Source organism: Schistocerca cancellata, chromosome 2 (genome assembly GCF_023864275.1).
Source record: "Schistocerca cancellata isolate TAMUIC-IGC-003103 chromosome 2, iqSchCanc2.1, whole genome shotgun sequence".
Classification (NCBI taxonomy): Eukaryota; Metazoa; Arthropoda; class Insecta; order Orthoptera; family Acrididae; genus Schistocerca; species Schistocerca cancellata.
Window position 1 is genome coordinate 420,487,568 of NC_064627.1, and position 23,529 is coordinate 420,511,096.

Sequence of the window (23,529 nt, forward strand, 5' to 3'; positions counted from 1 at the left end):
GAAGTAATACATTCTTCCAGTGCTGCTTGATTGAGGTGTGTCTACTCAGTACCTGCTGCTTTACTCATGTAGACTGTATGGTCTGCACAGATTTTGTTAATCAAATTTTTATGTTTTTCACAAATTGCAACGGCTTCTGAAATTTCACACCAATTAAGACCATACGAGCTTGGTCTTTTTCTGAATGTGCTTCTGACCAAAAAGCAATTTTGGTAGCTGGAGTCAGTGATCATGATATTTTCATGGAAACTTTCACCACCAAACACACTTTTATTTAGAAGCCAATTATCAATTTTCATTTAATTAGCTCTAAAAATGTTTTGTATAACAACATGTTTTCATAAAAGTTTTCATCCCCTATTTTAGTCTCATGGGGCTTGAATGTCTGAAAATACTGAAACACCAAACTTTTTATTTCTAACTGTGAAGTCACATGCAAATTTTCATAGATTTGGATTTATAAAAATGCTTTCATGATGAAATAGTTTTCATGAAACATTTCATCCCCCATTTCATCCTTTTATGGGTTGAGTTTGCACAGAGCATAACTTAATCATAGCTAACACTTGGTTCAAGAATCATAAAAGAAGGTTGTATACATGGAAGCAGCCTGGAGATATTAGAAGGTATCAGATAGATTATATAATTAGATTTAGGAACCAGGTTTTAAATTGTAAGACATTTCCAGGGGTGGATGTTGGCTCTGACCACAATCTATTGGTTATGAACCGTAGATTAAAACTGAAGAAACTACAAAAAGGTGGCAATTTAAGGAGATGTGACCTGGATAAATCGACTAAACCAGAGGTTGTACAGAGTTTCAGGGAGAACATAAAGGAACAATTGACATGAATGGGGGAAAGAAATACAGTAGAAGAAGAATGGATAGTCTTGAGGGATGAAGTAGTGAAGGCAGCAGAGGATCAAGAAGGTAAAAAGACGTGGGCTAGTAGAAATCCTTGGGTAACAGAAGAAATATTGAATTTAATTGACGAAAGGAGAAAATATAAAATTCAGTAAATGAAGCAGGCAAAAAGGAATACAAACATCTCAAAAATGAGATTGACAGGAAGTGCAAAATGCCTAAGCAGGGATGGCTAGAGGACAAATGTAAGGATGTAGAGGCTTATCTCACTAAGGGTAAGATAGATAGTGCCTACAGGAAAATTAAAGAGACCTTTGGAGAAAAGAGAACCACTTGTATGAATATCAAGAGATCAGATGTAAACCCAGTTCTAAGCAAAGAAGGGAAAGCAGAAAGGTGGAAGGAGTATATAGAGGGTCTATACAAGGGCGATGTACTTGAGGGCAATATTATTCAAATGGAAGAGGATGTAGATGAAGATGAAATGGGAGATATGATAATGCATGAAGAGTTTGACAGAGCACTTGAAAGACCTAAGTCGAAACAAGGCCGCGGGAGTAGACAACATTCCATTAGAACTACTGACAGCCTTGGGAGAGCCAGTCCTGGCAAAACTCTACCGTCTGGTGAGCAAGATGTATGAGACAGGTGAAATACCCTCAGACTTCAAGGAGAATATTATAATTCCAATCCCAAAGAAAGCAGGTGTTGACAGATGTGAAAATTACCGAACTATCAGTTTAATAAGTCACGGCTGCAAAATACTAACGCGAATTCTTTACAGATGAATGGAAAAACTGGTAGAAGCTGACCTCGGGGGAAGATCAGTCTGGATTCCGTAGAAATGTTGGAACACGTGAGGCAATACTGACCCTAGGACTTATCTTAGAAGCTAGATTAAGAAAAGGCAAACCTACATTTCTAGCATTTGTAGACTTGGAGAAAGCTTTTGACAATGTTGACTGGAATACTCTTTCACACTCTGAAGTTGGCAGAGGTAAAATACAGGGAGTGAAAGGCTATTTACAATTTGTACAGAAACTAGATGGCAGTTATGAGTTGAGGGACATGAAAGAGAAGTAGTGGTTGGGAAGGGAGTGAGACAGGGTTGTAGCCTCTCCCCGATGTTATTCAATCTGTATATTGAGCAAGCAGTAAAGAAAACAAAAGAAAAATTCGGAGTAGGTACTAAAATCCATGGAGAAGAAATAAAAATGTTATGATTCGCTGATGACATTGTAATTCAGTCAGGAAAGGACTTGGAAGAGTAGTTGGATGGAACGGGCAGTGTCTTGAAAGGAGGCTATAAGATGAACATCAACAAAAGCAAAACGAGGATGATGGAATGTAGTTGAGGTAACTCGGGTGATGCTGAGGGAATTAGATTAGGAAATGAGACACTTAAAGTAGTAAAGGAGTTTTGCTATTTGGGGAGCAAAATAACTGATGATGGTTGAAGTAGAGAGGATATAAAATCTAGGCTGACAATGGCAAGGAAAACGTTTCTGAAGAAGAGAAATTTCTTAACATCAAATATAGATTTAAGTGTCAGAAAGTCTCTTCTGAAAGTATTTGTATGGAGTGTAGCCAAGTATGGAAGTGAAACATAGGCAATAAATAGTTTAGACAAGCAGAGAATAGAAGCTTTCGAAATGTGGTGCTACAGAAGACTGCTGAAGATTAGATGGGTGGATCACCTAATTAACGAGGAGGTACTGAACAGAATTGGGAAGAAGAGGAGTTTGTGGCACAACTTGACTAGAAGAAGGGATCGGTTGGTAGGACATATTCTGAGGCATCAAGGGATCACCAATTTAGTATTGGAGGGCAGCGTGGAGGGTAAAAATCGTAGAGGGAGACCAAGAGATGAATACACTAAGCAGATTCATAAGGATGTGGGTTGCAGTAAGTACTGGGAGATTAAGAAGCTTGCACAGGATAGAGTAGCATGGATAGCTGCATCAAACCAGTCTCAGGACTGAAGACCACAACAACAACAAGGGTTGAGTTCCCAAAAACATTAAAACATGTATTTTTTTAAATTCTAACCAAGAAATTATACCAATTTTCATAGGTGTAGCTTTAAAAATGTTTTAGTATCTCTTTAATAATGATTTATTTTCACAATGAAAAAGAATGCTAGAAATATTTCGGCTTTTGCACGAGGTCCTTCTTCAGAACTCAAAACATGTGCATGCACTGTACACACACACACACACACACACACACACACACACACACACACACACAAAGCCACGCGTGCATGCCCACTGTTGTCTCTGGACACTAAGATGGTCGGGCCTTAGTGACCAGAGGCAGTGGCTATATATATATATATATATATATATATATATATATATATATATATATATAATAGAAGGAAACATTCCACGAAGGAAAAATATATCTAAAAACAAAGTAGATGTGACTTACCAAATGAAAGTGCTGGCAGGTCGACAGACACACATACGAACACAAACATACACACAAAATTCAAGCTTTCGCAACAAACTGTTGCCTCATCAGGAAAGAGGGAAGGAGAGGGAAAGACGAAAGGATGTGGGTTTTAAGGGAGAGGGTAAGGAGTCATTCCAGTCCCGGGAGCGGAAAGACTTACCTTAGGGGGAAAAAAGGACGGGTATACACTCGCACACACACACATATCCATCCACACATATACAGACACAAGCAGACATATTTAAAGACAAAGAGTTTGGGCAGAGATGTCAGTCGAGGCAGAAGTGCTGAGGCAAAGACGTTGTTGAATGACAGGTGAGGTATGAGTGGCGGCAACTTGAAATTAGCGGAGATTGAGGCCTGGTGGATAACGGGATGAGAGGATATATTGAAGAGCAAGTTCCCATCTCCGGAGTTCGGATAGGTTGGTGTTAGTAGGAAGTATCCAGATAACCCGGACGGTGTAACACTGCGCCAAGATGTGCTGGTCGTGCACCAAGGCATGTTTAGCCACAGGGTGATCCTCATTACCAACAAACACTGTCTGCCTGTGTCCATTCATGCGAATGGACAGTTTGTTGCTGGTCATTCCCACATAGAACGCATCACAGTGCAGGCAGGTCAGTTGGTAGATCACGTGGGTGCTTTCACACGTGGCTCCGCCTTTGATTGTGTACACCTTCCGGGTTACAGGACTGGAGTAGGTGGTGGTGGGAGGGTGCATGGGACAGGTTTTACACCGGGGGCGGTTACAAGGGTAGGAGCCAGAGGGTAGGGAAGGTGGTTTGGGGATTTCATAGGGATGAACTAAGAGGTTACGAAGGTTGGGTGGACGGCGGAAAGACACTCTTGGTGGAGTGGGGAGGATTTCATGAAGGATGGATCTCATTTCAGGGCAGGATTTGAGGAAGTCGTATCCCTGCTGGAGAGCCACATTCAGAATCTGATCCAGTCCCGGAAAGTATCCTGTCACAAGTGGGGCACTTTTGTGGTTCTTCTGTGGGAGGTTCTGGGTTTGAGAGGATGAGGAAGTGGCTCTGGTTATTTGCTTCTGTACCAGGTCGGGAGGGTAGTTGCGGGATGCGAAAGCTGTTGTCAGGTTGTTGGTGTAATGCTTCAGGGATTCCGGACTGGAGCAGATTCGTTTGCCACGAAGACCTAGGCTGTAGGGAAGGGGCCGTTTGATGTGGAATGGGTGGCAGCTGTCGTAATGGAGGTACTGTTGCTTGTTGGTGGGTTTGATGTGGACGGACGTGTGAAGCTGGCCATTGGACAGGTGAAGGTCAACATCAAGGAAAGTGGCATGGGATTTGGAGTAGGACCAGGTGAATCTGATGGAACCAAAGGAGTTGAGGTTGGAGAGGAAATTCTGGAGTTCTTCTTCACTGTGAGTCCAGATCATGAAGATGTCATCAATAAATCTGTACCAAACTTTGGGTTGGCAGGCCTGGGTAACCAAGAAGGCTTCCTCTAAGCGACCCATGAATAGGTTGGCGTACGAGGGGGCCATCCTGGTACCCATGGCTGTTCCCTTTAATTGTTGGTATGTCTGGTTTTCAAAAGTGAAGAAGTTGTGGGTCAGGATGAAGCTGGCTAAGGTAATGAGGAAAGAGGTTTTAGGTAGGGTGGCAGGTGATCGGCGTGAAAGGAAGTGCTCCATCGCAGCGAGGCCCTGGACGTGCGGGATATTTGTGTATAAGGAAGTGGCATCAATGGTTACAAGGATGGTTTCTGGGGGTAACGGATTGGGTAAGGATTCCAGGCGTTCCAGAAAGTGGTTGGTGTCTTTGATGAAGGATGGGAGACTGCATGTAATGGGTTGAAGGTGTTGGTCTACGTAGGCAGAGATACGTTCTGTGGGGGCTTGGTAACCAGCTACAATGGGGCGGCCGGGATGATTGGGTTTGTGAATTTTAGGAAGAAGGTAGAAGGTAGGGGTGCGGGGTGTCGGTGGGGTCAGGAGGTTGATGGAGTCAGGTGAAAGGTTTTGTAGGGGGCCTAAGGTTCTGAGGATTCCTTGAAGCTCTGCCTGGACATCAGGAATGGGATTACCTTGGCAAACTTTGTATGTGGTGTTGTCTGAAAGCTGACGCAGTCCCTCAGCCACATACTCCCGACGATCAAGTACCACGGTCGTGGAACCCTTGTCCGCCGGAAGAATGACGATGGACCGGTCAGCCTTCAGATCACGGATAGCCTGGGCTTCAGCAGTGGTGATGTTGGGAGTAGGATTAAGGTTTTGTAAGAAGGATTGAGAGGCAAGGCTGGAAGTCAGAAATTCCTGGAAGGTTTGGAGAGGGTGATTTTGAGGAAGAGGGGGTGGGTCCCGCTGTGACGGAGGACGGAACTGTTCCAGGCAGGGTTCAATTTGGATAGTGTCTTGGGGAGTTGGATCATTAGGGGTAGGATTAGGATCATTTTTCTTCGTGGCAAAGTGATACTTCCAGCAGAGAGTACGAGTGTAGGACAGTAAATCTTTGACGAGGGCTGTTTGGTTGAATCTGGGAGTGGGGCTGAAGGTGAGGCCTTTGGATAGGACAGAGGTTTCAGATTGGGAGAGAGGTTTGGAGGAAAGGTTAACTACTGAATTAGGGTGTTGTGGTGCCAGATTGTGTTGATTGGAATTTTGAGGTTTTGGAGGGAGTGGAGCTGGAAGTGGGAGATTGAGTAGATGGGAGAGACTGGGTTTGTGTGCAATGAGAGGTGGTTGAGGTTTGCTGGAAAGGTTGTGAAGGGTGAGTGAGTTGCCTTTCCGGAGGTGGGAAACCAGGAGATTGGATAGTTTTTTGAGGTGAAGGGTGGCATGCTCTTCTAATTGGCGGTTGGCCTGTAGGAGGATGCTCTGAATAGCCGGTGTGGATGTGGGAGAGGAAAGATTGAGGACTTTTATTAAGGATAGGAGTTGACGGGTGTGTTCGTTGGCTGAGTTGATGTGTAGGTGAAGGATTAGGTGGGTGAGGGCAATGGATTGTTCAGTTTGGAACTGGTATAGGGACTGATGGAAAGAAGGGTTGCAGCCAGAGATGGGAACTTTAAGTGTGAGGCCTTTGGGGGTTATGCCAAATGTCAGACAAGCCTGAGAAAATAAAATATGCGAGCGTAATCTGGCTAGGGTGAAGGCATGTTTGCGGAGGGAATGTAAATAAAACTTAATGGGGTCGTTGTGGGGGTGTTGTGAGGGTGACATGGTATTAGAAGGTGGAAAGTTTAACATGAGGTTGAAATGAAAAAGAAAGATAGAAATATATGGGGAGAGATAAAGGTGAACTAGAAAGCAATTGGAGATCTGGTATGAAAAAAGGCGAAAAAGTGTTGGTTAAGTTGATCTTGTGGTGAACTTGGGTTGGTAGACAGCGATGTGCAAAAAGGTTAGGTGGTTGTGTTGCCGCTAAATCACGTTAAAGGACGGAGAAATTCGGGAAAATTTCGAGAAAATTTCGAAAAAACGTATTAAAGGAGTGGTGTTGTGGTGAAAAATTACGAAAATGGGGCTAACAATTGTAGAAAAAATGACGTTAAAACCTGTGGGGAGCGGCTAAAATGATCAGTGATATGCGAAAAACGGAAGTGGAAATAAAGTTAAAGTTATTAGAACTAGCCGAAATGGTTGTTAAATACGTGAAAGCAGCTGTTATTGAACTAGAAACGGTGGATTTTATGGCAGCGGTAGTGTTGAAAGCGGAAAATAAAATCTTTTGGTTATGGTTGGGAAGTGGGTTACGTATTGTTGAGCATATATATGGCGGGATAAAATTGTGTATTAGATTACGGTAAAAGGGGAAGGTGAATACAAAGTGAAACTACTGGTAAAAACAGAAAGAGAAAATAAAGGGAAAAAAGAGAAATAAGACGACAGGAAAGATTTCGAAATGCAAAGGCGACAATAACAAACGTAATTGTTGGGTTCAAATTAATGATATGGTTATAATAGAAGGAAACATTCCACGAAGGAAAAATATATCTAAAAACAAAGTAGATGTGACTTACCAAATGAAAGTGCTGGCAGGTCGACAGACACACATACGAACACAAACATACACACAAAATTCAAGCTTTCGCAACAAACTGTTGCCTCATCAGGAAAGAGGGAAGGAGAGGGAAAGACGAAAGGATGTGGGTTTTAAGGGAGAGGGTAAGGAGTCATTCCAGTCCCGGGAGCGGAAAGACTTACCTTAGGGGGAAAAAAGGACGGGTATACACTCGCACACACACACATATCCATCCACACATATACAGACACAAGCAGACATATTTAAAGACAAAGAGTTTGGGCAGAGATGTCAGTCGAGGCAGAAGTGCTGAGGCAAAGACGTTGTTGAATGACAGGTGAGGTATGAGTGGCGGCAACTTGAAATTAGCGGAGATTGAGGCCTGGTGGATAACGGGATGAGAGGATATATTGAAGAGCAAGTTCCCATCTCCGGAGTTCGGATAGGTTGGTGTTAGTAGGAAGTATCCAGATAACCCGGACGGTGTAACACTGCGCCAAGATGTGCTGGTCGTGCACCAAGGCATGTTTAGCCACAGGGTGATCCTCATTACCAACAAACACTGTCTGCCTGTGTCCATTCATGCGAATGGACAGTTTGTTGCTGGTCATTCCCACATAGAACGCATCACAGTGCAGGCAGGTCAGTTGGTAGATCACGTGGGTGCTTTCACACGTGGCTCCGCCTTTGATTGTGTACACCTTCCGGGTTACAGGACTGGAGTAGGTGGTGGTGGGAGGGTGCATGGGACAGGTTTTACACCGGGGGCGGTTACAAGGGTAGGAGCCAGAGGGTAGGGAAGGTGGTTTGGGGATTTCATAGGGATGAACTAAGAGGTTACGAAGGTTGGGTGGACGGCGGAAAGACACTCTTGGTGGAGTGGGGAGGATTTCATGAAGGATGGATCTCATTTCAGGGCAGGATTTGAGGAAGTCGTATCCCTGCTGGAGAGCCACATTCAGAATCTGATCCAGTCCCGGAAAGTATCCTGTCACAAGTGGGGCACTTTTGTGGTTCTTCTGTGGGAGGTTCTGGGTTTGAGAGGATGAGGAAGTGGCTCTGGTTATTTGCTTCTGTACCAGGTCGGGAGGGTAGTTGCGGGATGCGAAAGCTGTTGTCAGGTTGTTGGTGTAATGCTTCAGGGATTCCGGACTGGAGCAGATTCGTTTGCCACGAAGACCTAGGCTGTAGGGAAGGGGCCGTTTGATGTGGAATGGGTGGCAGCTGTCGTAATGGAGGTACTGTTGCTTGTTGGTGGGTTTGATGTGGACGGACGTGTGAAGCTGGCCATTGGACAGGTGAAGGTCAACATCAAGGAAAGTGGCATGGGATTTGGAGTAGGACCAGGTGAATCTGATGGAACCAAAGGAGTTGAGGTTGGAGAGGAAATTCTGGAGTTCTTCTTCACTGTGAGTCCAGATCATGAAGATGTCATCAATAAATCTGTACCAAACTTTGGGTTGGCAGGCCTGGGTAACCAAGAAGGCTTCCTCTAAGCGACCCATGAATAGGTTGGCGTACGAGGGGGCCATCCTGGTACCCATGGCTGTTCCCTTTAATTGTTGGTATGTCTGGTTTTCAAAAGTGAAGAAGTTGTGGGTCAGGATGAAGCTGGCTAAGGTAATGAGGAAAGAGGTTTTAGGTAGGGTGGCAGGTGATCGGCGTGAAAGGAAGTGCTCCATCGCAGCGAGGCCCTGGACGTGCGGGATATTTGTGTATAAGGAAGTGGCATCAATGGTTACAAGGATGGTTTCTGGGGGTAACGGATTGGGTAAGGATTCCAGGCGTTCCAGAAAGTGGTTGGTGTCTTTGATGAAGGATGGGAGACTGCATGTAATGGGTTGAAGGTGTTGGTCTACGTAGGCAGAGATACGTTCTGTGGGGGCTTGGTAACCAGCTACAATGGGGCGGCCGGGATGATTGGGTTTGTGAATTTTAGGAAGAAGGTAGAAGGTAGGGGTGCGGGGTGTCGGTGGGGTCAGGAGGTTGATGGAGTCAGGTGAAAGGTTTTGTAGGGGGCCTAAGGTTCTGAGGATTCCTTGAAGCTCTGCCTGGACATCAGGAATGGGATTACCTTGGCAAACTTTGTATGTGGTGTTGTCTGAAAGCTGACGCAGTCCCTCAGCCACATACTCCCGACGATCAAGTACCACGGTCGTGGAACCCTTGTCCGCCGGAAGAATGACGATGGACCGGTCAGCCTTCAGATCACGGATAGCCTGGGCTTCAGCAGTGGTGATGTTGGGAGTAGGATTAAGGTTTTGTAAGAAGGATTGAGAGGCAAGGCTGGAAGTCAGAAATTCCTGGAAGGTTTGGAGAGGGTGATTTTGAGGAAGAGGGGGTGGGTCCCGCTGTGACGGAGGACGGAACTGTTCCAGGCAGGGTTCAATTTGGATAGTGTCTTGGGGAGTTGGATCATTAGGGGTAGGATTAGGATCATTTTTCTTCGTGGCAAAGTGATACTTCCAGCAGAGAGTACGAGTGTAGGACAGTAAATCTTTGACGAGGGCTGTTTGGTTGAATCTGGGAGTGGGGCTGAAGGTGAGGCCTTTGGATAGGACAGAGGTTTCAGATTGGGAGAGAGGTTTGGAGGAAAGGTTAACTACTGAATTAGGGTGTTGTGGTGCCAGATTGTGTTGATTGGAATTTTGAGGTTTTGGAGGGAGTGGAGCTGGAAGTGGGAGATTGAGTAGATGGGAGAGACTGGGTTTGTGTGCAATGAGAGGTGGTTGAGGTTTGCTGGAAAGGTTGTGAAGGGTGAGTGAGTTGCCTTTCCGGAGGTGGGAAACCAGGAGATTGGATAGTTTTTTGAGGTGAAGGGTGGCATGCTCTTCTAATTGGCGGTTGGCCTGTAGGAGGATGCTCTGAATAGCCGGTGTGGATGTGGGAGAGGAAAGATTGAGGACTTTTATTAAGGATAGGAGTTGACGGGTGTGTTCGTTGGCTGAGTTGATGTGTAGGTGAAGGATTAGGTGGGTGAGGGCAATGGATTGTTCAGTTTGGAACTGGTATAGGGACTGATGGAAAGAAGGGTTGCAGCCAGAGATGGGAACTTTAAGTGTGAGGCCTTTGGGGGTTATGCCAAATGTCAGACAAGCCTGAGAAAATAAAATATGCGAGCGTAATCTGGCTAGGGTGAAGGCATGTTTGCGGAGGGAATGTAAATAAAACTTAATGGGGTCGTTGTGGGGGTGTTGTGAGGGTGACATGGTATTAGAAGGTGGAAAGTTTAACATGAGGTTGAAATGAAAAAGAAAGATAGAAATATATGGGGAGAGATAAAGGTGAACTAGAAAGCAATTGGAGATCTGGTATGAAAAAAGGCGAAAAAGTGTTGGTTAAGTTGATCTTGTGGTGAACTTGGGTTGGTAGACAGCGATGTGCAAAAAGGTTAGGTGGTTGTGTTGCCGCTAAATCACGTTAAAGGACGGAGAAATTCGGGAAAATTTCGAGAAAATTTCGAAAAAACGTATTAAAGGAGTGGTGTTGTGGTGAAAAATTACGAAAATGGGGCTAACAATTGTAGAAAAAATGACGTTAAAACCTGTGGGGAGCGGCTAAAATGATCAGTGATATGCGAAAAACGGAAGTGGAAATAAAGTTAAAGTTATTAGAACTAGCCGAAATGGTTGTTAAATACGTGAAAGCAGCTGTTATTGAACTAGAAACGGTGGATTTTATGGCAGCGGTAGTGTTGAAAGCGGAAAATAAAATCTTTTGGTTATGGTTGGGAAGTGGGTTACGTATTGTTGAGCATATATATGGCGGGATAAAATTGTGTATTAGATTACGGTAAAAGGGGAAGGTGAATACAAAGTGAAACTACTGGTAAAAACAGAAAGAGAAAATAAAGGGAAAAAAGAGAAATAAGACGACAGGAAGGATTTCGAAATGCAAAGGCGACAATAACAAACGTAATTGTTGGGTTCAAATTAATGATATGGTTATAATAGAAGGAAACATTCCACGAAGGAAAAATATATCTAAAAACAAAGTAGATGTGACTTACCAAATGAAAGTGCTGGCAGGTCGACAGACACACATACGAACACAAACATACACACAAAATTCAAGCTTTCGCAACAAACTGTTGCCTCATCAGGAAAGAGGGAAGGAGAGGGAAAGACGAAAGGATGTGGGTTTTAAGGGAGAGGGTAAGGAGTCATTCCAGTCCCGGGAGCGGAAAGACTTACCTTAGGGGGAAAAAAGGACGGGTATACACTCGCACACACACACATATCCATCCACACATATACAGACACAAGCAGACATATTTAAAGACAAAGAGTTTGGGCAGAGATGTCAGTCGAGGCAGAAGTGCTGAGGCAAAGACGTTGTTGAATGACAGGTGAGGTATGAGTGGCGGCAACTTGAAATTAGCGGAGATTGAGGCCTGGTGGATAACGGGATGAGAGGATATATTGAAGAGCAAGTTCCCATCTCCGGAGTTCGGATAGGTTGGTGTTAGTAGGAAGTATCCAGATAACCCGGACGGTGTAACACTGCGCCAAGATGTGCTGGTCGTGCACCAAGGCATGTTTAGCCACAGGGTGATCCTCATTACCAACAAACACTGTCTGCCTGTGTCCATTCATGCGAATGGACAGTTTGTTGCTGGTCATTCCCACATAGAACGCATCACAGTGCAGGCAGGTCAGTTGGTAGATCACGTGGGTGCTTTCACACGTGGCTCCGCCTTTGATTGTGTACACCTTCCGGGTTACAGGACTGGAGTAGGTGGTGGTGGGAGGGTGCATGGGACAGGTTTTACACCGGGGGCGGTTACAAGGGTAGGAGCCAGAGGGTAGGGAAGGTGGTTTGGGGATTTCATAGGGATGAACTAAGAGGTTACGAAGGTTGGGTGGACGGCGGAAAGACACTCTTGGTGGAGTGGGGAGGATTTCATGAAGGATGGATCTCATTTCAGGGCAGGATTTGAGGAAGTCGTATCCCTGCTGGAGAGCCACATTCAGAATCTGATCCAGTCCCGGAAAGTATCCTGTCACAAGTGGGGCACTTTTGTGGTTCTTCTGTGGGAGGTTCTGGGTTTGAGAGGATGAGGAAGTGGCTCTGGTTATTTGCTTCTGTACCAGGTCGGGAGGGTAGTTGCGGGATGCGAAAGCTGTTGTCAGGTTGTTGGTGTAATGCTTCAGGGATTCCGGACTGGAGCAGATTCGTTTGCCACGAAGACCTAGGCTGTAGGGAAGGGGCCGTTTGATGTGGAATGGGTGGCAGCTGTCGTAATGGAGGTACTGTTGCTTGTTGGTGGGTTTGATGTGGACGGACGTGTGAAGCTGGCCATTGGACAGGTGAAGGTCAACATCAAGGAAAGTGGCATGGGATTTGGAGTAGGACCAGGTGAATCTGATGGAACCAAAGGAGTTGAGGTTGGAGAGGAAATTCTGGAGTTCTTCTTCACTGTGAGTCCAGATCATGAAGATGTCATCAATAAATCTGTACCAAACTTTGGGTTGGCAGGCCTGGGTAACCAAGAAGGCTTCCTCTAAGCGACCCATGAATAGGTTGGCGTACGAGGGGGCCATCCTGGTACCCATGGCTGTTCCCTTTAATTGTTGGTATGTCTGGTTTTCAAAAGTGAAGAAGTTGTGGGTCAGGATGAAGCTGGCTAAGGTAATGAGGAAAGAGGTTTTAGGTAGGGTGGCAGGTGATCGGCGTGAAAGGAAGTGCTCCATCGCAGCGAGGCCCTGGACGTGCGGGATATTTGTGTATAAGGAAGTGGCATCAATGGTTACAAGGATGGTTTCTGGGGGTAACGGATTGGGTAAGGATTCCAGGCGTTCCAGAAAGTGGTTGGTGTCTTTGATGAAGGATGGGAGACTGCATGTAATGGGTTGAAGGTGTTGGTCTACGTAGGCAGAGATACGTTCTGTGGGGGCTTGGTAACCAGCTACAATGGGGCGGCCGGGATGATTGGGTTTGTGAATTTTAGGAAGAAGGTAGAAGGTAGGGGTGCGGGGTGTCGGTGGGGTCAGGAGGTTGATGGAGTCAGGTGAAAGGTTTTGTAGGGGGCCTAAGGTTCTGAGGATTCCTTGAAGCTCTGCCTGGACATCAGGAATGGGATTACCTTGGCAAACTTTGTATGTGGTGTTGTCTGAAAGCTGACGCAGTCCCTCAGCCACATACTCCCGACGATCAAGTACCACGGTCGTGGAACCCTTGTCCGCCGGAAGAATGACGATGGACCGGTCAGCCTTCAGATCACGGATAGCCTGGGCTTCAGCAGTGGTGATGTTGGGAGTAGGATTAAGGTTTTGTAAGAAGGATTGAGAGGCAAGGCTGGAAGTCAGAAATTCCTGGAAGGTTTGGAGAGGGTGATTTTGAGGAAGAGGGGGTGGGTCCCGCTGTGACGGAGGACGGAACTGTTCCAGGCAGGGTTCAATTTGGATAGTGTCTTGGGGAGTTGGATCATTAGGGGTAGGATTAGGATCATTTTTCTTCGTGGCAAAGTGATACTTCCAGCAGAGAGTACGAGTGTAGGACAGTAAATCTTTGACGAGGGCTGTTTGGTTGAATCTGGGAGTGGGGCTGAAGGTGAGGCCTTTGGATAGGACAGAGGTTTCAGATTGGGAGAGAGGTTTGGAGGAAAGGTTAACTACTGAATTAGGGTGTTGTGGTGCCAGATTGTGTTGATTGGAATTTTGAGGTTTTGGAGGGAGTGGAGCTGGAAGTGGGAGATTGAGTAGATGGGAGAGACTGGGTTTGTGTGCAATGAGAGGTGGTTGAGGTTTGCTGGAAAGGTTGTGAAGGGTGAGTGAGTTGCCTTTCCGGAGGTGGGAAACCAGGAGATTGGATAGTTTTTTGAGGTGAAGGGTGGCATGCTCTTCTAATTGGCGGTTGGCCTGTAGGAGGATGCTCTGAATAGCCGGTGTGGATGTGGGAGAGGAAAGATTGAGGACTTTTATTAAGGATAGGAGTTGACGGGTGTGTTCGTTGGCTGAGTTGATGTGTAGGTGAAGGATTAGGTGGGTGAGGGCAATGGATTGTTCAGTTTGGAACTGGTATAGGGACTGATGGAAAGAAGGGTTGCAGCCAGAGATGGGAACTTTAAGTGTGAGGCCTTTGGGGGTTATGCCAAATGTCAGACAAGCCTGAGAAAATAAAATATGCGAGCGTAATCTGGCTAGGGTGAAGGCATGTTTGCGGAGGGAATGTAAATAAAACTTAATGGGGTCGTTGTGGGGGTGTTGTGAGGGTGACATGGTATTAGAAGGTGGAAAGTTTAACATGAGGTTGAAATGAAAAAGAAAGATAGAAATATATGGGGAGAGATAAAGGTGAACTAGAAAGCAATTGGAGATCTGGTATGAAAAAAGGCGAAAAAGTGTTGGTTAAGTTGATCTTGTGGTGAACTTGGGTTGGTAGACAGCGATGTGCAAAAAGGTTAGGTGGTTGTGTTGCCGCTAAATCACGTTAAAGGACGGAGAAATTCGGGAAAATTTCGAGAAAATTTCGAAAAAACGTATTAAAGGAGTGGTGTTGTGGTGAAAAATTACGAAAATGGGGCTAACAATTGTAGAAAAAATGACGTTAAAACCTGTGGGGAGCGGCTAAAATGATCAGTGATATGCGAAAAACGGAAGTGGAAATAAAGTTAAAGTTATTAGAACTAGCCGAAATGGTTGTTAAATACGTGAAAGCAGCTGTTATTGAACTAGAAACGGTGGATTTTATGGCAGCGGTAGTGTTGAAAGCGGAAAATAAAATCTTTTGGTTATGGTTGGGAAGTGGGTTACGTATTGTTGAGCATATATATGGCGGGATAAAATTGTGTATTAGATTACGGTAAAAGGGGAAGGTGAATACAAAGTGAAACTACTGGTAAAAACAGAAAGAGAAAATAAAGGGAAAAAAGAGAAATAAGACGACAGGAAAGATTTCGAAATGCAAAGGCGACAATAACAAACGTAATTGTTGGGTTCAAATTAATGATATGGTTATAATAGAAGGAAACATTCCACGAAGGAAAAATATATCTAAAAACAAAGTAGATGTGACTTACCAAATGAAAGTGCTGGCAGGTCGACAGACACACATACGAACACAAACATACACACAAAATTCAAGCTTTCGCAACAAACTGTTGCCTCATCAGGAAAGAGGGAAGGAGAGGGAAAGACGAAAGGATGTGGGTTTTAAGGGAGAGGGTAAGGAGTCATTCCAGTCCCGGGAGCGGAAAGACTTACCTTAGGGGGAAAAAAGGACGGGTATACACTCGCACACACACACATATCCATCCACACATATACAGACACAAGCAGACATATTTAAAGACAAAGAGTTTGGGCAGAGATGTCAGTCGAGGCAGAAGTGCTGAGGCAAAGACGTTGTTGAATGACAGGTGAGGTATGAGTGGCGGCAACTTGAAATTAGCGGAGATTGAGGCCTGGTGGATAACGGGATGAGAGGATATATTGAAGAGCAAGTTCCCATCTCCGGAGTTCGGATAGGTTGGTGTTAGTAGGAAGTATCCAGATAACCCGGACGGTGTAACACTGCGCCAAGATGTGCTGGTCGTGCACCAAGGCAATTGTTAGCCCCATTTTCGTAATTTTTCACCACAACACCACTCCTTTAATACGTTTTTTCGAAATTTTCTCGAAATTTTCCCGAATTTCTCCGTCCTTTAACGTGATTTAGCGGCAACACAACCACCTAACCTTTTTGCACATCGCTGTCTACCAACCCAAGTTCACCACAAGATCAACTTAACCAACACTTTTTCGCCTTTTTTCATACCAGATCTCCAATTGCTTTCTAGTTCACCTTTATCTCTCCCCATATATTTCTATCTTTCTTTTTCATTTCAACCTCATGTTAAACTTTCCACCTTCTAATACCATGTCACCCTCACAACACCCCCACAACGACCCCATTAAGTTTTATTTACATTCCCTCCGCAAACATGCCTTCACCCTAGCCAGATTACGCTCGCATATTTTATTTTCTCAGGCTTGTCTGACATTTGGCATAACCCCCAAAGGCCTCACACTTAAAGTTCCCATCTCTGGCTGCAACCCTTCTTTCCATCAGTCCCTATACCAGTTCCAAACTGAACAATCCATTGCCCTCACCCACCTAATCCTTCACCTACACATCAACTCAGCCAACGAACACACCCGTCAACTCCTATCCTTAATAAAAGTCCTCAATCTTTCCTCTCCCACATCCACACCGGCTATTCAGAGCATCCTCCTACAGGCCAACCGCCAATTAGAAGAGCATGCCACCCTTCACCTCAAAAAACTATCCAATCTCCTGGTTTCCCACCTCCGGAAAGGCAACTCACTCACCCTTCACAACCTTTCCAGCAAACCTCAACCACCTCTCATTGCACACAAACCCAGTCTCTCCCATCTACTCAATCTCCCACTTCCAGCTCCACTCCCTCCAAAACCTCAAAATTCCAATCAACACAATCTGGCACCACAACACCCTAATTCAGTAGTTAACCTTTCCTCCAAACCTCTCTCCCAATCTGAAACCTCTGTCCTATCCAAAGGCCTCACCTTCAGCCCCACTCCCAGATTCAACCAAACAGCCCTCGTCAAAGATTTACTGTCCTACACTCGTACTCTCTGCTGGAAGTATCACTTTGCCACGAAGAAAAATGATCCTAATCCTACCCCTAATGATCCAACTCCCCAAGACACTATCCAAATTGAACCCTGCCTGGAACAGTTCCGTCCTCCGTCACAGCGGGACCCACCCCCTCTTCCTCAAAATCACCCTCTCCAAACCTTCCAGGAATTTCTGACTTCCAGCCTTGCCTCTCAATCCTTCTTACAAAACCTTAATCCTACTCCCAACATCACCACTGCTGAAGCCCAGGCTATCCGTGATCTGAAGGCTGACCGGTCCATCGTCATTCTTCCGGCGGACAAGGGTTCCACGACCGTGGTACTTGATCGTCGGGAGTATGTGGCTGAGGGACTGCGTCAGCTTTCAGACAACACCACATACAAAGTTTGCCAAGGTAATCCCATTCCTGATGTCCAGGCAGAGCTTCAAGGAATCCTCAGAACCTTAGGCCCCCTACAAAACCTTTCACCTGACTCCATCAACCTCCTGACCCCACCGACACCCCGCACCCCTACCTTCTACCTTCTTCCTAAAATTCACAAACCCAATCATCCCGGCCGCCCCATTGTAGCTGGTTACCAAGCCCCCACAGAACGTATCTCTGCCTACGTAGACCAACACCTTCAACCCATTACATGCAGTCTCCCATCCTTCATCAAAGACACCAACCACTTTCTGGAACGCCTGGAATCCTTACCCAATCCGTTACCCCCAGAAACCATCCTTGTAACCATTGATGCCACTTCCTTATACACAAATATCCCGCACGTCCAGGGCCTCGCTGCGATGGAGCACTTCCTTTCACGCCGATCACCTGCCACCCTACCTAAAACCTCTTTCCTCATTACCTTAGCCAGCTTCATCCTGACCCACAACTTCTTCACTTTTGAAAACCAGACATACCAACAATTAAAGGGAACAGCCATGGGTACCAGGATGGCCCCCTCGTACGCCAACCTATTCATGGGTCGCTTAGAGGAAGCCTTCTTGGTTACCCAGGCCTGCCAACCCAAAGTTTGGTACAGATTTATTGATGACATCTTCATGATCTGGACTCACAGTGAAGAAGAACTCCAGAATTTCCTCTCCAACCTCAACTCCTTTGGTTCCATCAGATTCACCTGGTCCTACTCCAAATCCCATGCCACTTTCCTTGATGTTGACCTTCACCTGTCCAATGGCCAGCTTCACACGTCCGTCCACATCAAACCCACCAACAAGCAACAGTACCTCCATTACGACAGCTGCCACCCATTCCACATCAAACGGCCCCTTCCCTACAGCCTAGGTCTTCGTGGCAAACGAATCTGCTCCAGTCCGGAATCCCTGAAGCATTACACCAACAACCTGACAACAGCTTTCGCATCCCGCAACTACCCTCCCGACCTGGTACAGAAGCAAATAACCAGAGCCACTTCCTCATCCTCTCAAACCCAGAACCTCCCACAGAAGAACCACAAAAGTGCCCCACTTGTGACAGGATACTTTCCGGGACTGGATCAGATTCTGAATGTGGCTCTCCAGCAGGGATACGACTTCCTCAAATCCTGCCCTGAAATGAGATCCATCCTTCATGAAATCCTCCCCACTCCACCAAGAGTGTCTTTCCGCCGTCCACCCAACCTTCGTAACCTCTTAGTTCATCCCTATGAAATCCCCAAACCACCTTCCCTACCCTCTGGCTCCTACCCTTGTAACCGCCCCCGGTGTAAAACCTGTCCCATGCACCCTCCCACCACCACCTACTCCAGTCCTGTAACCCGGAAGGTGTACACAATCAAAGGCGGAGCCACGTGTGAAAGCACCCACGTGATCTACCAACTGACCTGCCTGCACTGTGATGCGTTCTATGTGGGAATGACCAGCAACAAACTGTCCATTCGCATGAATGGACACAGGCAGACAGTGTTTGTTGGTAATGAGGATCACCCTGTGGCTAAACATGCCTTGGTGCACGACCAGCACATCTTGGCGCAGTGTTACACCGTCCGGGTTATCTGGATACTTCCTACTAACACCAACCTATCCGAACTCCGGAGATGGGAACTTGCTCTTCAATATATCCTCTCATCCCGTTATCCACCAGGCCTCAATCTCCGCTAATTTCAAGTTGCCGCCACTCATACCTCACCTGTCATTCAACAACGTCTTTGCCTCAGCACTTCTGCCTCGACTGACATCTCTGCCCAAACTCTTTGTCTTTAAATATGTCTGCTTGTGTCTGTATATGTGTGGATGGATATGTGTGTGTGTGCGAGTGTATACCCGTCCTTTTTTCCCCCTAAGGTAAGTCTTTCCGCTCCCGGGACTGGAATGACTCCTTACCCTCTCCCTTAAAACCCACATCCTTTCGTCTTTCCCTCTCCTTCCCTCTTTCCTGATGAGGCAACAGTTTGTTGCGAAAGCTTGAATTTTGTGTGTATGTTTGTGTTCGTATGTGTGTCTGTCGACCTGCCAGCACTTTCATTTGGTAAGTCACATCTACTTTGTTTTTAGATATATATATATATATATATATATATATATATATATATATATATATATATATATGTGTGTGTGTGTGTGTGTGTTTACTACTTCTGAAGAAGGACTTTGTCTGAAAGCCAAAATATTTCAAGCCTTCTTTTCCATTGCTCCTGTCTGGAACTCGACATTCCTGTGTGGTGTGTAGCAGTCTGTCCTCTCAGTATTGTTGTCAACATTAGTTTCACAAATACTTAGCTGTGGTCATAAATATTTCTGCCGTTTTTGTTTTGTATGCCATTTTTTGATAGTTGATATTTTTTATGAACATACTTGAATATTTAGACAGTTTTTGTTGTGTCTTCACAGAAATGTGCAATAGTGTGTGAGCATTCATTTCTTACACAGAGTTCTGATTCAACAGAATGGCAGCAACATGTTTTGTTCAACCGTTGGATCTTGTGAAGAACAGAATGCAATTATCGGGGATGGGTGCCAAAACAAAGGAGTACAAGACAAGTTTTCATGCACTAACAAGCATTGTGAAAAATGAAGGCATGTTTAGATTGTACACTGGATTGAGTGCAGGATTACTGAGACAGGCCACCTACACTACTACAAGGCTTGGTATCTACACATGGCTACTTGAAACTTTCAGTGGGTGAGTATCTAGTCAGTAGTTATTTTTGTGTGTGTGTGTGTGTGTGTGTGTGTGTGTGTGTGTGTGTGTGTGTGTGTGTGTGTGTGTGTGTCCAAGCACACAACCAAGATGTCCTTTGACAATTCAGCGTTCTCCTATATAAATCTGTTACGAGGCAGATTTCAGGAAAAAATTCATATGAAATTTATTTTTTGACAGATTTATGTTGAATAACGATGAATGAGCTAAAAGTAGGTGCTCAGGTTCAGTAAACAGTGCGATGGAATATCTGAGACCAGTCTCTACAAATAACTTCAATAAAATGGAAAAGACATTCACTTCTCCCAAAGAAGTAGCATCCGTCATAAAATCTTTAAAATCAAAGTATTCTAGCTGTTATAATGTTATCAACAAAGCTAATCGAAGGGCGTTCATTTGAGTTGAGTTCTGTATTAAGTTATTTGTGTTATCAGTGTCTCATCAATGGAGTATTTCCAGACTGACCAAGATATACACAAGTTAAGCCGCTTCACAAGAAGGGGATAGTATCGACCAGTTTCACGTTTGCCGGCTTTTTCAAAAACGCTTGGAAAGGTTGTGTTCAAGTGTCTCCTCAAGCATCTGACTACAAATAATATAGTGTCAAAGTGACAGCATGGGTTCCTTAAGGGTTCTGATATAGAGAAGGCTATTTACATTTGCAATGAGAATGCACTTAATTCATTAGATAACAAATTAGAGGACACTGGTATTTTCTGTGATCTATCAGAAGACACTGACTTGTGAATCACACCATTCTCCTACGCAAACTAGAATATTATGCCATCACTGGCAGTGCTACAACATGGTTCCAGTCTTACCTAACAGGAATCAAAGGGTGTCACTGAGAAATACCTGTGGAGTAAGCAATCAGTTCTAACCTGATAGGGAATTAATTGCATGTGGGTTCCTCTGTTGCTTTTTCTTGTGTACATTCATGACCTCTTGTCTGTTACATTGCCATATGCTAAGTTTGTTTTGTTTGCAGGTGATACAAACACTGTTGTAAACAGCAAGTCCAAGTACAGATTTAGAAATGGATGGTAATCAAATTATCACTGACATTAACAAATAGTTTAAACATAATTCACTGTCATTAAACGTTGGAAACAACCAAGTTTTGCAATTCAGAACCTTTAAGAGATTTCCTTCCAGCATCTGTATAAAGCATGAAGACAAGCAGATAAAACAGGCTGACAGTGTTAAATTTGTGGAATTACAACCTGGTAATAAATTCAGTTGGTAAGGGCAGATTGCAGAATTGCTGAAGTGCCTCAACAAGTCTGTATTTGCAGTGAGAATGAGGTCAGATGTAGGAGATATAAATATATAAAAAAAACTGGCATACTTTGCTTACTTTCAATCTATTGTGTTTTATGGGATTATGTTCTGGGGTAACTCGTCAAACTGATCAAAAGTTTTGAGAGTGCAAAAGCATGTAATAACTCATTTGCGGTGTAAATTCAAGAACATAATGTATAAACCTGTTCACAGATCTGGATGTTCTAACCACTGCTTCTCAGTATATTTATTCCTTGATGAAATTTGTTGCAAATATTTGTCTGTTTCCAGTCAATAGCTCAATATGTACTATCAACACTAGGAATAAGAGCAATCAATGTAAAGACGAAAACGAGGTCCAATATTCAGGAACACAAATTTTCAATAAATTGCCAGCAACCATTAAAATCTTGGTTTCAGATGAAGCACAGTTTAAACAAGTTTGAAAGACAACTCCTTCTACTCTATAGATGAGCATCTTAACAGGGACGGTTAGACGAGCTTAAGTAAAAATGTCTGCTAGATTTCAGTTTTGACAGCACTTGGTCACAACAGTCAAGATTGGATATTTTGTATATGATAAATTTATTAAAAGTGCATAACTGTGTTACATCTGACAACGTATTAATTCTATAAAAATTAGAATTTTACTGTGATGTATTCACTGTTTTGACAATCTCCTGACAAATGATAAGGGAAGCGAGTATCATAGTCGGATGTTCTATGTTTTTATGTTATAGTGGAAAATCCAGAATGGAATCCAACTTTTTTATGAAAAGGATAATTGCTACTCACCATATAACAGAGATGATGAGTTGCAGATACGAACAACAAAAAGATTGTCACAAAATAAGCTTTTGGCCAAAGAGGCCTTCGTTAAAAATAGACGACAGGCACACGCACAAACACAACTCTCACAAACGCAACTCACACACATGACCAGTCTCTGACAGCTGAAGCCAGACTACGAGCAGGAGCAGGATGATGGAACAGGTTTTGCATCTAGGTATATTACAGGGATATGAGGCAAGGGGTTGGGGGAAGTGATGGACAAGGGTATTGGGTAGGTTTGGTGGATGACGGACTACCACTGTGGGAGGGGTGGGAAGGATAGTGGGCAGAACATTTCTCATTTCAGGACACGACTGGGAGTAGTCAAAGCCCTGGTGGAGAATGTAATTAATTTGCTCCAGTTCTTGGTGGTACTGAGTTAAGGGGTAAATGCTCCTCTGTGGCTAAACAGTGGAACTATGGGAAGTGGTGGGTGACTGGATGGATAAGGCATGGGAGATCTGTTTTTGTGCAAGTTTGTGAGGGTACTTATAGTCCATAAAGGCCTCAGTGAGACCCTTAGTATATTTTGAGGAGGGATGGCTCATCATTGCAGATGCAACAGCTGTGTGTGACTAGGCTGTATGGAAGGGACTTCTTGGTGTGGAACGGGTGGCAGCTGTTGAACTGGAGGTATTACTGGTGGTTGGTAGGTTTGATGTGGACAGAGGCACTGATGCAGCCATCCTTGAGGTGTAGGTCAACACCTAGGAAGGTGGCTTTTTGGGTTGATTTGGAGGAGGGGAAGCAAATGAGGGAGAAGGTGTTGAGGTTCTGGAGGAATGTGGATAGGGTGTCCTCACCCTCGCCCCAGATCACGGAAGATATCATCAGCGAATAAGAAGTAGGTAAGAGGTTTGGGATTCTGGGTGTTTAGGAAGGATTCCTCTAGATGGACCATGAATAGGTTGGCACAGGATGGTGCCATGCAGTGCCCATAGCCATACCCCAAATTTGTATGTAGGTAATGCTGTCAAAGGAGAAGTAATTGTGGGTGAGGATATAGTTGGTCACAGTGACTAGAAAGGAGGTTATTGGTTTGGAATCAGTCTGGCATTGGGAAAGGTAGTGTTAAATAGTGGTAAGGCCATGGACAAAAGGGATGTTAGTGTAAAGAGAGGTGGCACCAATAGGGCACAATCAGGGCACCATGTGGTAAAGTAACAGGAACAGTGGACAGTTGGTGCAGGAAATGGTTGGTATCTTATATTGAGAGGGTAGGCTGTGGGTAGTAGGCTGAAGGTGTTGGTTTACGAGAGCAGAGATTCTGTCAGTGGGAGAACAGTAGCTGACCACAATGGAGCCTCCATGGTAGCTGGGTTATGGGCTTGAAGAACCATGTAGAAGGTTGGAGTGCAGGGGGG

General features: G+C 44.8%; 1 protein-coding gene across 1 annotated transcript in view; it reads left to right on the forward strand.

Moving 5' to 3' along the window:
* LOC126161878 (mitochondrial 2-oxoglutarate/malate carrier protein-like) overlaps window positions 1-23,529 on the forward strand; it is a 78,473-nt gene that overhangs the window by 8,509 nt on the left and 46,435 nt on the right. The window contains exon 2 of the mRNA XM_049918007.1: window positions 19,799-20,035. Coding sequence (XP_049773964.1) covers window positions 19,799-20,035 — 237 coding nt within the window. The remainder of the gene's footprint in view (window positions 1-19,798; window positions 20,036-23,529) is intronic.